The 17,664-nt window shown below is 44.6% G+C and overlaps 1 protein-coding gene across 1 annotated transcript in view; it reads right to left on the bottom strand.

Annotated features, from left to right (window-relative positions):
• The window catches only part of LOC137570963 (phospholipase B1, membrane-associated-like), a 183,190-nt gene that overhangs the window by 161,052 nt on the left and 4,474 nt on the right, over positions 1-17,664 (bottom strand). The window contains exons 2-5 of the mRNA XM_068279650.1: positions 12,960-13,043; positions 12,622-12,687; positions 11,745-11,828; positions 6,100-6,166 (exon numbers count right to left, since the gene is read on the bottom strand). Of these exons, the coding sequence (XP_068135751.1) occupies positions 6,100-6,166; positions 11,745-11,828; positions 12,622-12,687; positions 12,960-13,043 (301 nt within the window). The remainder of the gene's footprint in view (positions 1-6,099; positions 6,167-11,744; positions 11,829-12,621; positions 12,688-12,959; positions 13,044-17,664) is intronic.

Below are 17,664 nucleotides of genomic sequence, written 5' to 3'. Positions count from 1 at the left end.
ACAGTGATTGGCTGGCGGGGGAGGGAGGGAGTAGAATAAAAAAAAATTGATTTAAAAATAAATATAATAAATATTTGTATAAAAATAAATAACCGTCCCAGCAGGGATCATTGCCCACCAACAGATAGCTGGCAGAAAAGGTGTGGGGGGAATCACTTGTGTGCTGAGTTGTACAGTCCTGCAGCGAGTCCTTAAAGCTGCAGTGGCCTAATTAGTGAAAAATGGCCTGGTCACTAGGGGGGTTTAAGCCCCTGGTCCATAAGTGGTTAAAGAGAACCCGAGATGTAATAAATGTCCTTTGCTGGGGGGGGGGGGGGGAGCCTATGGATGCTCCATAGGATTCCCATGCTGTTATCTGGTCCTCTGCCGGCGCCCTCCTTGACGTCCGCACCACGCCCCTCTTCTGACATGAGTGTTGCCGCACTGGCGCAGTAACACAGAGCCACTAGTGCATAAGTGGCTCTCGCTTAGAGTCGGTTCACACTTGTTTAAAAAACATATACAGGTTGTACGGTTTTTGCCCCGGACAAAAAACTGCGCCACGGATCCCAATGTTGAAAATAGCGGCCGTCTTCACTCTGTTAAAAAAAAACGGATCCATGGGATCTGTGCATGAAAACTGAACGGAGAGTTCGAACTTGGCACTTTTTCCCGGAGCCCAGATCCCCACGCAGGCAATAAAAGGCAACACAAAAACGGATCTCCCTCCAGTGGCGTAGCTAAGGAGCTATGGGCCCCGATGCAAGTTTTACATGGGGCCCCCAAGCACACTATACATAACAATTGATACAAATTAACAAATCTGCCAATGGCAACTACAGTGTCATAGGTGCAAGAAGGGGATGGGGAACAGTTTGTTAATGATCACTACTATTCAAAGTATCTATAGAAGTGATTATTATGAGCACAGGACCAATAGAGAGCTACTACTGCAGTTGAGGGAGGGCCCTTCTGGGCCCCGATGCGGTCGCAACCTCTGCACCCCCTATTGCTACGCCCCTGTCTCCCTCTAAACACAGAACTTCGCTCAAAAAACAGATGCCAAAACAGATTGCCTACTGCCTGCTCCTCCCCTCAGCATCATCTTTGTGGACCTCTTTATCCAATAGAAACACACAGGAAGGAAGGACACATATGTTTAAACGGACAGGAAACATATGCTGCAAAAGCACATTTAAAAAAAACGGATCAGTTTTGATAAAAAATGATCCGTTTAAAACGCATTCCGATCTGCAACCTGACAAGTATGGACTAAGCCTTACTACACAGGCGCGCCTCCACTCGCGCAGTACGGCCTTAGACTTTGTTTACATCTAAAATCGCAATAGCTGATGCCAGCATTTTGCAAGTTATTTTTTCAGCACGATTTTTTGTAAAGCGCTTTACTAAGCGCTTTTGCAGAGCGATTTCTTTTGTAACTTCCTAAAGCAAGTCAGGAAGTGAACTCTTTGACCCAGAAATGAATAAATACAATGTAATTATTCCTAAAAGCGCTCAGGAAATCGCTATACAAAGCGTTTTTCAAGCGTTTTGTGATTTCCCTATACCTTCCATTGAGGCTACTCGCTCCAAAAATGGTACAGGCAGCGCTTTGGGGATTGGATTTGAATCAAATTACTCAGATGTGAACCCTCTCATAGGGAATGTTTGCACAAGCGCTTTTAGGGCGATTTTGAAAATTGCTGGCGCTTAAAAAAGCGAAAATGCCCTAGGTGTGAATAGCCCTTGTCAGTAATCTTCTGGGGGATGGCAAGCGGCAATGGTAGACCCGAGGACATTGTGGGAAGCTTTTATAGGATTCAGAGGTGCAGTGTCCGACTGGGTGGTGGAAAAGCTGAGGAAATCCACCTGCTGGCCAAGCAGCAGTAACCCTGTGTTATCACTCCCAATAGAAACCTGCAGCAAGTCTTCCCTGTGGGCAGCAACACCTGATTACTGCTGCTTGGCCAGCAAGTGGATTTTCTCAGCTTTTCTAGCTACTATTCCAACACTGCGGAGGTGTCCCTCTTTTTAGGTATTTATTTTTGTACCCATGATACCTTTTTCTCGATTTTTTTGAGATTGGACATGTCGGAATATTCAGACCAACTTTACCAAGCATTGCATGGTGTGATATATTGTCAAAATTGTATTCAACCAGAATAAATTGTTTGTAACTATTCAGTACATGCCAGACTTTGTTGTTTTATATAAACAACAAAAACAGATGGAAAGAGTATGTTATGGCATGTAGTGTGAAAGTAATATGTATGGAATTGCGTTTTTTGTTTTGTTTGTTTGGTTTTTGTAGAATTGTCATAATATGTAACTGTATTGTACTTGGTTTATTTATGTACCGGTAATTAATAAACAGAAATCATTGAGTATTTGTAGCAACATTTAGGCCTGGAACCCACTGCAAAACGTTATCGCTAATCGCAAGCACTAACGTTTTGTATGAGCAGTTTGTAAGTGATTTCATGAGCGTTTTAGGAAGTGATTTTACAAAGTGTATCAATTTGCCAGCGGTTGTGTAGCGATTAACGATTAGCGTTTTAAAGTCTGATTGGTCCTTTAAATTAATTTTAATTTTGTTACAGTGTGCAGTAACTTTAAAACGCTAGCAAAATCGCTCCATGCAGGTTTTGATGAGCGATTACGCCAGTGATAATATACTTAACATTGAAGCGCTAACGCTCCCAAAATGCTGCATGTCCTGCGCTTGCGCTTTCAGGAAGCGCAATCGCTCCAGTGGAAGTTGCCCCATCCATTAACATTAGCTGAGCGTTTTGGCAAAACGCTAGCGTTTTGAATCGCTCCAGAAATGCTCACAAAAGCGCTCTTGTGGGTTCCAGCCCTTAAAATGCAGTTGTAAGTAGCAATGTGGTGATCACTCAGTGGTAATTGTAATTGCTAAACATCAAATGATCAAGGCATGAGACACAGATAAATGTACAGAGATGGAAAATGGTGATAAAGGTCACAGTGAACAATGAGGTTCTCTGATGCAAAATGATCTAAAGTTGATTTTTGAGGGAACGGTTGTCATGCAGGAGGGTTTTCTATCCAACTAGCACTTTCAACATTTACAATCTTTTTTCTCAAAATTGCAGCAATCTTGAACACACGTGTGGTGTTAAATCTAACAATTTCTTCAAAACTTCCAATCAAAATAAAATTGGATCGGATTGGTTGAATTTAATAAAAATAAAATAGTAATGTGTTTGGCCACTTTTAGAGTAAAATAGGACAGATCTGACAGATTTGAAACCAGCCCATCTCCTCATGAGATAAATAAGAAACACCGAGAGCCCAATATAGTGTAGTATGTATTGGAAACCGTGGATAAATGTAAGTGTGAGATGAATATACTCACAAACATGGGTTACCTCTTAGGCAACCACTGTAGATGCAGGTGAGGAGATTAGACCTGTCCTCACTCAGGATTAAGATGTCGCTCTCTGTAGATCAGAAAAGTAGGGGTAGGTCACCCCTCCACCAGGGGTGGACACAGTATTATCGTAAGAGAACAGAGGCGCCAGCAGGATAAAAGGTAATACAAATTTTAAAATTCGCTGGGAGGCAGTGGTGGACTTACCGCCAGAAAGCAGACTCAAAATACTGTCTGAATTAAACAAATAAATTTATTATTGGTACCACAAAAGATGCAATGCGTTTCGCAGGCACAGCCCGCTTCATCAGGCAATAAGATAGGGGACAAACAGTAGCTCATCAGTAGCACGAATAGCACCTCTAGAGGTGCTATTCGTGCTACTGACGAGCTACTGTTTGTCCCCTATCTTATTGCCTGATGAAGCGGGCTGTGCCTGCGAAACGCGTTGCATCTTTTGGGGTACTAATAATACATTTATTTGTTTAATTCAGACAGTATTTTGAGTCTGCTTTCTGGAGGTAAGTCCACCACTGCCTCCCAGCAAATTTTAAAATTTTTATTACCTTTTATCCTGCTGGCGCCTCTGTTCTCTTACGATAATCTCCTCATGAGAGATTCTCAGGATTTTCTTTATTTTTTTAGAAGTAGGATTCAAACCCTGGTCAAAGAAGCAAGGCTCAAAGAAGCAGTTGCTCAATATAAGGGCCCATTCACACTTAAAATCACAAAACAGTAGCGCTTAGCGCTACTGTATTGCGCAAGTGATTTTACTGAGATTAGTGCGGTTAAAAAAATCACTGTACACTTCCGAGATTCAGAACAATTACGATCAGTGCTTTATTAAGCACTGTACCGAGATCACTCCAGAATCGTGGCAAATTGCTGCAGGTAACACGTTTTGCGATTGGCACTAATCGATATTCGCCCGCGATCGACACCAATCACAGCAGTGAGATCACTGCTATAGGGTTAGAATAGCACAAGCGCTTTAAAAAGCACTAGCACTTGCTCACTAATCGCCGTAGTGAGAACGAGCCCTAACTGCCAGAATAGTGCGAAAATGAGTAGGAAGGTTGGCCTGCATATTTTTGTAGAGAATAAAGCATTTGTAAAGAATAAATGCAAACTAAGAATCCCCCATGAGGAGATGGACTAGTCCAAAACCTGTCACATTTTTACTGGCTTTACTTTTACTACTATAAGCGACGTCAACATAGGAGAAAAGTAATTTATAGTGCCTTTTAATCTGTCAGAAAAGTACTTCTTATAAGTATGTAGCAAGGTGGCATAGTGGTTAGTGCTCTCGCCTTGCAGCGCTGGGTCCCAGGTTAGAATACCAGCCAGGGCTGTGTGGGTTTACTCCAGACACTCTGGTTTCCTCGCACATCACAAAAACAAACATAAGTTAATTCCCCAAAATTTGGCTACTTAAAATTGGCCCTATACTATGATGGACGTATGACTATGGCAGGATTAGATTATGAGCTCCTCTGAGGACAGTCAGTGACATGACTATGTACCCTGTAAAGTGCTGCAGAAGATGTCAGTGCTATATAAATACATAATAATAATATAACAGGACATTAGACTGTGATTATGGTAGGATTAGATTGTGAGCTCCTATGAGGACAGTCAGTGACATGATGACTATGTGTTCTGTAAAGTGCTGCAAAAGATGACAGTGCTATATAAATACACAATAATAATATGGTAGGATATTAGACTATGACTATGGTAGAGATTAGATTGTGAGCTTCTCTAAAGACAGCCAGTGACATGGCTAGGTAATCTGTAAAGTGCTGCAGAAGATATCAGTGCTATATAAATACATAATAATAAAATGATAGGACATTAGACTATGACTATGGCAGGGATTAGATTGTGAGTTCCTCTGAGCACAGTCAGTGACATGACTATGTGTTCTGTAAAGTGCTGCAGGAGAGGTCAGTGTTGTATAAATACGTAATAATAATAATATGGTAGGACATTAGACTATGAGTATGGTATGATTAGATTGTGAACTCCTCTGCGGACAGTCAGTGACTATGTACTCTGTAAAGTGCTGTGGTAGACGGTGGGGCTATATAAATGTGAAATATGTATTTTATATGTTATAATTTTTCCCAATTTAGTGATATTTTTGCAAAATAAGCAGTTTTATTCATGAGGTTATTTTTCAGGAAATTTCCTCCTTAAAGCGGAATATAACCCTGCATTTCAACTTTGCTCTGAAACATTATTTACAGCATATTATATTCAAAAAGCATTTTTTTTACTAGACCAGCATTGGAAGGGTTAAACACAGAGGTTTAAAGTTCCGTGGAGAGATATGCAGAAGTTCAGATAGATACATTCTATTTAGTTAAATGTATCTATTGATAAATGTTACACACTCTTTGGCTGTCCTCCAAGCTCCTTCTCAGTCAGAGAGAGTGAGTCATATTCAACACTTAGATACATTTATGTAAACAAAATGTATCTATGTCAGCTTCTGATGCATCTGCAGAAATCTCCAGGAACTTCAAAGCTCTGTGTAACCCTTCCAATGCTGGTCTAGTAAAAAAAAAAAATGCTGGTTGCATATAATATGCTGTAAATAATGTTTTAGAGAAAAGTTGAAATGCAGGGTTATATTCTGCTTTAAGGAATAACTTGTTTTATTCACCACAAGGCAAAAATGAAATGATTGCTCTACAGCCAAAGCCCCACCCTCTTTTTGTACTGACCAGAAGTTGGGATCTCATCTGATGGTGACAAGTTATCGCAGGTGAAGTTGGAACCAAATTTGCGCTCCTAAAAACAAAAGCCGTTATATCATTAGTAAGATGAAAAGAAAAAGATTCAGAACCGATAGCTGAGTAGAAGGAGTTATCAGTTCAGAGTAGCATGGAGAAACACTTAAAGGAATACTGTATGGGGGTAGCGGGAAAAAAGAGTTGAACTTTCCTGGGGCTTCTAATGGTCTTCCGCAGACATCCTGTGCCCGCGAAGCCACTCACCGATGCTCCGACCCCGCCTCCGGAAATTCTAGAAGTGAACCGGAGGTGGGGACAGGAGCATCGGTGAGTTGCTGCACGGGCACAGGACGTCTGTGGGGGACCATTAGGAGACCCAGGTAAGTTCCACTCTTTTTCCCCCTACCCCCCTACAGTAGTCCCTTAAGATGCCCATGTGATTTTAATTCACGTCAATTGAAGCATTTAAAAAAAAAACTAAAACGACCCTCAAAACGCTCTACGGTATGTCAGGGCCCATACTTGCATTATTGATCAGGATTAGTGATGGGCGAACAGTGTTCGCCACTGTTCGGGTTCGCCCGGATTTTGGCCTGTTCGGGTTCGGTTCGGCACCCCCCGAACACCTCATGGTGTTCGGGAGGGTGCTCGGGCACGCTGCCCGAACCCGATCAGGCCTTCTGTGTTCGGCCGAACAAAGCCCCCTATAGAGTCCCAGCATAAAGGGAGAGCATGCCCCGAGCGCGGGGGGGGGGGGGGGGGGGGTCGGAAATGCCCCCCACCTCTCCCCGCTAAGCTCTCCCTTCTGCTGGACCCTATAAAATTAAATAGAAGTCCCCCAAAGTACCTGTAGCAGGCTGGCAGGAAGAGGACAGGAAGCGGGCAGCCGGCGATCTCAGGCGCTAGTACCATCTGGTACTTCCGCCCTCTCTCTGACGCACTTCCTGTTTACATTTGTAAGTCGCGTCAAGAGAGAACAGAAGTACCGCGATGACACGTACGAGGGTACGTGTCATCATGTAGATGACGCGTACCCTCGTACGCGTCATCGCGGTACTTCTGTTCTCTCTTGACGCGACTTACAAATGTAAACAGGAAGTGCATCAGAGAGAGGGCAGAAGTACCAGATGGTACTAGCGCCTATGCTCTCCGGCTGCCCGCTTGCTGTCCTCTTCCTGCCAGCCTGCTACAGGTACTTTGGGGGACTTCTATTTAATTTTATAGGGTCCAGCAGAAGGGAGAGCTTAGCGGGGAGGGGGGGGGGGCATTTCCGACCCCCCCCCCCCCCCCCCGCGCTCGGGGCATGCTCTCCCTTTATGCTGGGACCCTATAGGGGCCCCAAAGGGACATGTTCGGGTTTGGTTCGGGGTTCGGCCCGAACATGCCGAATATCGGGGGCATGTTCGACCGAACCCCCCCTGAACCCGAACATCTGGATGTTCGCCCATCACTAATCAGGATACAGTTTACCTCTGATTTTAGAAATGAGCAGGCAAGATTTCAAAACCTTATTTTCATCAAATCTGACTAGTTTCGTTTTTGGAGAGCGAAAATTTAGTGAAATTGCAGTCAAAATTTATCATTTGAATAACATTTTTTTTACATGTTCCTACCATTGCCTCTGATAGCACATCTGGTGACCAGAGCCGGATTTACAGCTCAGGCACCTGTAGGCACAGGCGTTCTGGCGCCCTAAACTCCACCTCTCAACAAAGGCCACACCCCTATATTAGGTAGGCATGCCTCCTCCCCTGAATAGGTAGCCAGATTTTCCCAGTATTTGGTAACCCCATTAACTATTTTTGCCTTTTGGACGTGACTTTCATGTCCAAAAGGCTACTGTGCATGCTCCCCTCGGTAGCCCGGAGATCAATGAGTGGAAACATTGTTCCCATTCATCAATCTAAGAAAAATCGACTGTTTCTTTTCAGAGGCCGCGGTCTTTCTAAAAAAAAAAAAAAAAAAGTCACGTCCTCCTTGTAGTTCCTGTGAACTAAAAAAATAAAAAATAAAATAAAATAAAATTACAATAAAAAAAAAAAACATAAATAGTAACCTAAGGGTCTGAACTTTTTTTAATATGCATGTGAAGAGGGTACACAACTAATATTTTTTAAAATTATAAGCTTGTAAATAGTGATGGATGCAAAACTAAAAAAATGCACCTTAATTGCCAAATAAAATATTGGAAATACATTGTGATAGGGACATAATTTAAATTTTGTAATAACCGGGACAAATGGGCAAATAAAATATGTGGGTTTTAATTATGGTAGAATGTATTATTTTAAAGCTATAATGGCTAAAAACTGAGAAATAATGATTTTTTTCCTTAATATTCCTGTTAAAATGCATTTTAATGCCTCCCCCCCACCCCAGCATTATTTATTTACCTTTCCCAATAGGTAGTGGGACATTCAGTTAGCGGAGCTGCTGCTCCTACATAAGGCACCTGTAGGCACAAGCCTATAGTACCTTATGGTAAATCCGGCCCTGCTGGTGACAATAGCATGGATAGCGTACTGGTTAAGGCTGCTGTCTTTGATGTAGGCATTTGAGCCTTGGACCAGGATTTGAAACCAGGCTCAAACCAGTATGTAAAACAGTAAAGAGTCCTTGGGCAAGGCTCCCTAATGATCCAGGTAAGTGGTTGCAGGCTCTGAAGCAGGGATTTAAAAGAGGTAGATTGGCACTAAATGCCTTGGCACTGCTGAAAGAAGCAGGTGCGGTACTTGTGCCATTAGACAGAGAAGTTGCAATGATTGATAGAGAAAAGTAACAGATCCGGGCACCGACCACATGCGTAATGCAAACGTCCCCTTTAATCCATTTCTAGCAACCTGACAGTAGGTTATATGACATGCCTGACAGCCGTTTCGCAGACACTTTCTTCGTCAGAGGCAGCAGATAAAACCGTTTACGTTCTGCCTCTGAAGAAGCAAGTGTCTACTTGCGAAACAGCTGTCAGGCATGCCATATACTGTAACTTACTGTCAGGTTGCTGGAAATGGATTAAAGGTGATGTTTGCATTACGCATGTGGTCGGTGCCCTGATCTGTTACTTTTCTCTATCAATCGCAGCTCTGAAGCGCTTTCAGTCCGCCAGCAGAAAAGCACAATATAAACGTTCTGTCTCTTGTCTAGAATAAGCCAAAATCCGCTTCAATATGGCACTGCGCTGATTTAAAATGTATCTTCCCTCCATCTTTTAGGCCCCTTTTACACTTGCGTTGCGTTATCCTGTTTTCCTGCAAGGTAACACAAGAGCAATGCAAGGCAATGGTGCCTAGCACTGCACACTTACCTCGTCACGTTGCACCAGATGTTTCCAAATCCCAGCGGAGCCACTGCAAAGTCAGCAGCGTGTTACTGCCACACTTCCGCGTCAATACAGAGGTTGCGAAAGTCATGTAAGTCAATTGGCGACGCATACCTTTTAAAAAAGTTGGCAGCGGCATTGCGCCACGCATGGACAGGACGACGGAATACAACAGGGATATCTGGGAATCCCAGTAACAACAAAATTCCTGTCCAGCAGGGAGGGAGTACGCCAAGGGCTGAGGGGCGGCAAGCTGGGTGTGTGGGATGGAGGGTGGGGGGGGGGGAGGAAGGAGTATTGTGCGCCGCTATGCATAGGACCCTATTGGTGCAATATGCCGTAGGGTCGTTTTTTAGTCATTTTTAGCGTTGCAGTGGCATATGGCAGAAGCATCACATCCCCAGCGCATTGCAAAAATTACATGTAAAACTGGCTTTAAAATAGTTTTTTTTTTTTCAAAAACGATAAGATATTTTTGAAAAATTCTTTATTTTCTTTGACATGTAGACTTGGTTAGCCTTGCTGTATGGTGTCTATATCATGTTTGTGGGCTTCTGCAATCATCCAGCTCCACAGACTTTAATGCAAAATCGCAAAATGGTGAAAACCTCACGGAAAATGCTACAACTGTGCCAAAAAAAGTAACTGGCTTTGGCAAATGCACTCATCCTTATCTGATTCATAACATTTCTGTTATGTACACATTTATCTTTTAACCCTCCTGTCAGGCCTTCCTCAGAACCACATTGCCCCCTACAATCCATCATGAACTCAGCAGCCAGACTAATCTACTCCTCCCACCGCTCTTTTTCCACGACTCCCCTATGCAAATCCCTTCACTGGCTTCCAAACTTTGCTTCAGAATCAGCTTCAAGATCCTATGTTTGGCCTACAAATCAATACAAAAGTCCTGCCCTACCTACATCTCTGACCTGGTCAGCACTCAGCAGATAATAATAATAATAATAATCCAAACATTTGTATAGCGCTTTTCTCCTGTCGGACTCAAAGCGCTCAAGAGCTGCAGCCACAGGGACGCGCTCAAGAGGCCACCCTGCAGTGTTAGGGAGTCTTGCCTTGAACTCCTTACTGAATAGGTACTTGACCTAGCCAGGATTCAAACCCTGGTCTCCCATGTCAAAGGCAGAGCCCTTAACCAGTACACTATCCAGCCAGATACACTCCTGGCCATCCACTTCGCTCCTCCAACAACCTCCTCCAAACCACCCCACGCATCTCACACTCCCATACGCGATTACAGGACTTCGCTAGAGCTTCTCCCATCCTGTGGAACTCCCTCCCACTGCCCATAAGGCTTGCCCCTTCCTTCACCACCTTCAAAAAAAACCACTCAAAACTCACTTCTTCAAGGAGGCCTACCCCACCTCGATGCTGCCCTAACTCTCTCTTTTCCGAGAACTTCTTGATGCACCCCCCTCCTTTCATGTCACCACCCCTCCCTCTAGATTGTAAGCGTTTGGCATGGCCCTTTCCCCTTGTGCATCATACTTGATTGTACACCCGACCCAGAATACGTGAACTTGTATTATTAGCACTACCACTCCAGTGTATTATCTGGCATTACTACCTGTATTGTGTTGTGTATCTTATTGCTTATTACCTGTATTGTTGTATCTATTGTCTATTACCTGTATTGAGCTGTTGGTCACCCTTTTTATCATTGTCTGTATTCCTACATACAGGGGCGTAACTAGAAACCACTGGGCCCCCCTGCAAAACTTTGGATGGGGTCCCATTTGGGGAGGATTACAGAGGCTGGGGGTAGAGCAGCACTGTACACAAGACCCTGCTGAACACTGAATCGGGGCGGACTACAAATTGCAAAACTTTGTATGATTCCTTATCATTGGTTGAGCAGATGCAGTCATTAGAACAATTGTGCAGAGAGCAGAAAGCTTTTTCTCTCTGGGTGCCCTTAATTGTCAGTCTCTCGGGACAGGGAAGGGAAAATTCTCTCCCCACGGGCCCCCTGCTGCTTCTGGGCCCCCCTACAGCTGCGTCCCTTGCAGGGTCTATTGTTACGGCCCTGCCTACATATTGTGCAGCGCTGCGCAATATGTTGGTCCTATATAAATTCAATAAATAATAATAATAAGCCGGGTTAGCGCAGAGACTTGGGTCTGATCACAGTTTCGGTTCAGTTTTTCTTCCATCAAAGAAAACCACTCTGACCACATATCATATCTAGGGATATTATTGTGGCACAGAGTGATCATAGTCAAACATACTGGGGACAGTAGGTGTGCTTTAAAATTCCAATGATACAGAAATACTTATGGTGACATTTTTGAATTACCTGTGGGCCGTTCTCCTCCGTTCCCATCATGTCTCTCAGCCACAGGTAGGGGCTGTTCTTGTGTGTATTCAGGAATGTTGTCTCCTGTGGGTGGAGCCAAAATTGTCATCATCACCAATACATTCATCAGAGTTCCTCACCGCAACCATCTAATATTGTTTATAGATGTTAAACCTATACATGTCAAACTCCGGCCCGCAGGCCAAATCTGGCCCTCAGAACCATTAAATTTGGCCATCAAGGGGTTTCCACACTTTGCATTATGTTTGGCCCACTCTAGACCACCAGGGAAGCTAAATTGGAGGTAAAGCCCTAGATCACCAGGGAAGCCATATGGGGAGGGAGGAGGAAAGCACTAGACACCAAGGAACTGTATAGGGGAGGGTGGGGGCTTCTAGACACCAGGGAACTGTATAGGGGAGGGAGGACCACTAGACACCAGGGAACTGTATAGGGAAGAGGTGCCATCAGTCACCTGGGAACTGTATAAGAGAAGAAGGTGGCCAGACATTGAGGTTGTCCCACGACTAGGTCCCAGTGTACAATTTCAGCCCACTTTGTATTTGAGTTTAGCACGACTGTGTTAAACATAATAATAATAATAATAAATAGCAAATCTCCAGGCAAAAGTAAAAGTCTTTAGCAGGCAGTTTTCCTATATGTAATTTATAGCGTACATGTGCTAGAATTTGCAATCAAGAATTTAAAGAGTAACAGGCCTTGCCATGCATTTCCTGTCTATCTTACCTGATGCAAGTGACTCATGCTGCCAGTTCATATTTCCAGTCACTAATAGGACTACCCTCCCAATCGTTCCGTTGGAAAGTAATAAAGTATAAATCTGTAGACAATCATGACATTTTGTCCCATAACTGACCTGTACAGAGCACTGCACCCCATACACCTCCCCATATGTGTTTATGTTCATCTCGCTGGAATCCTCCTGTAACAGAAATAAGTCATATATGATATACGTCTTTAATACATTAACTTTTGTAATCAGTAGAAGCTTTTAGGTCTGGAAGGCAAACTGAGCACCCAGCACAGACTTAGCAAGTATCTGTCCCTTCTGATTTCAAACAAGTTAAAAAAATAAAATTAAACTTAAACTACCAGCTAGAATTGTCATGCATGAAGGATGCAGTTTCTGTAGTACTTCTCTTTAATTTTATTACAATATACATAGAAGCAAGCATTCATCTGGGTGATACTCACTACATGCAGGACAGGATGTAAGACTACTGTAAAATCTTCCCTTGTGTCATATCTCTGAGAGCTTATCACCCTCTCCAGTGCAGACTAGAGGGGAAAAAATAAACACCTTCAGACATGGAAAACAAGTACAGCATCAAAAACCATTATTGCAGAGAGCCTAAGCTGCCTGGTACACACCATGCAATTTCCCATTAGATAGATGGGTCAATAGATAATTACCGACAGATCCGATCGGAATTCCAATTGTTTTTTTCTGAGCGATTTTCTGATTCTATGAAAATCCATCAGAAAAATGATCGGAAATCAGATCGGACCTGTTTTGGAAATTATCTGTTTGACCCATCTATCTGACGGGATTGCATGGTGTGTACCAGGCTTAAGACTAAATGGGATCCCAAGTGTCAGTGTGTCATTGTTCTGGGACCCCCAAGTCTCAGCGTGTCATTGTTCTGTGACCCCCAAGTCTCAGCGTGTCATTGTTCTGTGACCCCCAAGTCTCAGCGTGTCATTGTTCTGTGACCCCCAAGTGTCAGTGTGTCATTGTACTGTGACCCCCAAGTGTCAGCGTGTCATTGTTCTGTGACCCCCAAGTGTCAGTGTGTCATTGTTCTGGGACCCCCCAAGTGTCAGTGTGTCATTGTACTGTGACCCCCAAGTGTCAGCGTGTCATTGTTCTGTGACCCCCAAGTGTCAGTGTGTCATTGTTCTGTGACCCCCAAGTGTCAGTGTGTCATTGTTCTGTGACCCCCAAGTGTCAGTGTGTCATTGTTCTGTGACCCCCAAGTGTCAGTATGTCATTGTTCTGTGACCCCCAAGTGTCAGCGTGTCATTGTCCTGTGACCCCCAAGTGTCAGTGTGTCATTGTTCTGTGACCCCCAAGTGTCAGCGTGTCATTGTCCTGTGACCCCCAAGTGTCAGTGTGTCATTGTCCTGTGGCCCCCAAGTGTCAGTGTGTCATTGTTCTGTGACCCCCAAGTGTCAGTGTGTCATTGTTCTGTGACCCCCAAGTGTCAGTGTGTCATTGTTCTGTGACCCCCAAGTGTCAGTGTGTCATTGTTCTGTGACCCCCAAGTGTCAGTGTGTCATTGTTCTGTGACCTCCAAGTGTCAGTGTGTCATTGTTCTGTGACCCCCAAGTGTCAGTGTGTCATTGTTCTGTGACCCTCAAGTGTCAGTGTGTCATTGTTCTGTGACCCCCAAGTGTCAGTGTGTCATTGTTCTGTGACCCCCAAGTGTCAGTGTGTCATTGTTCTGTGACCCCCAAGTGTCAGTGTGTCATTGTTCTGTGACCCCCAAGTGTCAGTGTGTCATTGTTCTGTGACCCCCAAGTGTCAGCGTGTCATTGTTCTGTGACCCCCAAGTGTCAGCGTGTCATTGTTCTGTGACCCCCAAGTCTCAGCGTGTCATTGTTCTGTGACCCCCAAGTGTCAGCGTGTCATTGTTCTGTGACCCCCAAGTGTCAGTGTGTCATTGTTCTGTGACCCCCAAGTGTCAGTGTGTCATTGTTCTGTGACCTCCAAGTGTCAGTGTGTCATTGTTCTGTAAACCCCAAGTGTCAGTATGTCATTGTTCTGTGACCCCCAAGTGTCAGTATGTCATTGTTCTGTGACCCCCAAGTGTCAGTATGTCATTGTTCTGTGACCCCCAAGTGTCAGTGTGTCATTGTTCTGAGACCCCCAAGTGTCAGTGTGTCATTGTTCTGTGTGCCCCAAGTGTCAGTGTGTCATTGTTCTGTGTCCCCCAAGTGTCAGTGTGTCATTGTTCTGTGACCCCCAAGTGTCAGTGTGTCATTGTTCTGTGACCCCCAAGTCTCAGCGTGTCATTGTTCTGTGACCCCCAAGTGAAAGTGTGTCATTGTTCTGTGACCCCCAAGTGTCAGTGTGTCATTGTTCTGTGACCCCACGTATCAGCGTGTCATTGTTCTGTGACCTCCAAGTATCAGCGTGTCATTGTTCTGTGGCCTCCAAGTGTCAGTGTGTCATTGTCCTGTGGCCCCCAAGTGTCAGTGTGTCATTGTTCTGTGACCCCCAAGTGTCAGTGTGTCATTGTTCTGTGACCCCCAAGTGTCAGTGTGTCATTGTTCTGTGACCCCCAAGTGTCAGTGTGTCATTGTTCTGTGACCCCCAGGTGTCAGTGTGTCATTGTTCTGTGACCTCCAAGTGTCAGTGTGTCATTGTTCTGTGACCCCCAAGTGTCAGTGTGTCATTGTTCTGTGACCCCCAAGTCTCAGTGTGTCATTGTTCTGTGACCCCCAAGTGTCAGTGTGTCATTGTTCTGTGACCCTCAAGTGTCAGTGTGTCATTGTTCTGTGACCCCCAAGTGTCAGTGTGTCATTGTTCTGTGACCCCCAAGTGTCAGTGTGTCATTGTTCTGTGACCCCCAAGTGTCAGTGTGTCATTGTTCTGTGACCCCCAAGTGTCAGTGTGTCATTGTTCTGTGACCCCCAAGTGTCAGCGTGTCATTGTTCTGTGACCCCCAAGTGTCAGCGTGTCATTGTTCTGTGACCCCCAAGTCTCAGCGTGTCATTGTTCTGTGACCCCCAAGTGTCAGCGTGTCATTGTTCTGTGACCCCCAAGTGTCAGTGTGTCATTGTTCTGTGACCCCCAAGTGTCAGTGTGTCATTGTTCTGTGACCTCCAAGTGTCAGTGTGTCATTGTTCTGTAAACCCCAAGTGTCAGTATGTCATTGTTCTGTGACCCCCAAGTGTCAGTATGTCATTGTTCTGTGACCCCCAAGTGTCAGTATGTCATTGTTCTGTGACCCCCAAGTGTCAGTGTGTCATTGTTCTGAGACCCCCAAGTGTCAGTGTGTCATTGTTCTGTGTGCCCCAAGTGTCAGTGTGTCATTGTTCTGTGTCCCCCAAGTGTCAGTGTGTCATTGTTCTGTGACCCCCAAGTGTCAGTGTGTCATTGTTCTGTGACCCCCAAGTCTCAGCGTGTCATTGTTCTGTGACCCCCAAGTGAAAGTGTGTCATTGTTCTGTGACCCCCAAGTGTCAGTGTGTCATTGTTCTGTGACCCCACGTATCAGCGTGTCATTGTTCTGTGACCTCCAAGTATCAGCGTGTCATTGTTCTGTGGCCTCCAAGTATCAGTGTGTCATTGCTCTGTGACCCCCAAGTATCAGCGTGTCATTGTTCTGTGACCTCCAAGTATCAGTGTGTCATTGCTCTGTGACCCCCAAGTATCAGCGTGTCATTGTTCTGTGACCTCCAAGTATCAGTGTGTCATTGCTCTGTGACCTCCAAGTATCAGTGTGTCATTGTTCTGTGACCCCCAAGTATCAGCGTGTCATTGTTCTGTGACCTCCAAGTATCAGCGTGTCATTGTTCTGTGACCCCCAAGTGTCAGTGTGTCATTGCTCTGTGACCTCCAAGTATCAGCGTGTCATTGTTCTGTGACCCCCAAGTATCAGCGTGTCATTGTTCTGTGACCCCCAAGTGTCAGCGTGTCATTGTTCTGTGACCTCCAAGTATCAGCGTGTCATTGTTCTGTGACATCCAAGTATCAGCGTGTCATTGTTCTGTGACTCCCAAGTATCAGCGTGTCATTGTTCTGTGACCCCCAAGTATCAGCGTGTCATTGCTCTGTGACCCCCAAGTATCAGCGTGTCATTGTTCTGTGACCCCCAAGTATCAGCGTGTCATTGTTCTGTGACCCCCAAGTATCAGCGTGTCATTGTTCTGTGACCTCCAAGTATCAGCGTGTCATTGCTCTGTGACCTCCAAGTATCAGCGTGTCATTGTTCTGTGACCCCCAAGTATCAGCGTGTCATTGTTCTGTGACCCCCAAGTATCAGCGTGTCATTGTTCTGTGACCTCCAAGTATCAGCGTGTCATTGTTCTGTGACCCCCAAGTATCAGCGTGTCATTGTTCTGTGACCCCCAAGTGTCAGTGTGTCATTGCTCTGTGACCCCCAAGTATCAGCGTGTCATTGCTCTGTGACCCCCAAGTATCAGCGTGTCATTGTTCTGTGACCCCCAAGTATCAGTGTGTCATTGCTCTGTGACCCCCAAGTATCAGCGTGTCATTGCTCTGTGACCCCCAAGTATCAGCGTGTCATTGTTCTGTGACCCCCAAGTATCAGCGTGTCATTGCTTTGTGACCCCCAAGTATCAGCGTGTCATTGCTCTGTGACCCCCAAGTATCAGCGTGTCATTGTTCGGGATCACACTGGCATTTGGGGGTCAAAACATCATCTTAGTAGGATTCTTTAGCATCATTTTTGTTGTTAATATTTTTATTGATTTTCAGAATAAACACTTTAAAACAAGCATATAAACAAGTCTAATTGCTAAAAAAACAAGCAATAAAATGACAGTAGGGATCTTGCATACATTTTTAGCTTCTTCGTTAACAAATGTTAATATCGTAGAATCTTGTTGAATAACAGTTACCTATATTTAACCTATAAACACACTATTAATTACGTCTTGTGAAGAGACCATATTGTGTGCTTACTCGTGTTTCCCCGAAAATAAGACAGTGTCTTATATTAATTTTAGCACCAAAAGATGTGCTAGGGCTTATTTTCAGGGGATGTCTTATTTCTGTTTTGTGTCCTCCTGCTTTCCCCACTGTGCCTCCTCTTCCTCTGCTGAATCGACCTCTTGTGTGCCCCTGTGTCCCCCTTGTACCTTTAGTGTCCTCTTGGTGTTCCCCTCTGTACCCATATCCTCCTCTATCCCCTCTCCTCCTGTGAAAACGG

This window comes from Hyperolius riggenbachi, chromosome 4, assembly GCF_040937935.1.
Source record: "Hyperolius riggenbachi isolate aHypRig1 chromosome 4, aHypRig1.pri, whole genome shotgun sequence".
Lineage (NCBI taxonomy): Eukaryota > Metazoa > Chordata > Amphibia > Anura > Hyperoliidae > Hyperolius > Hyperolius riggenbachi.
This window is presented reverse-complemented; position numbering and strand designations above follow the sequence as displayed.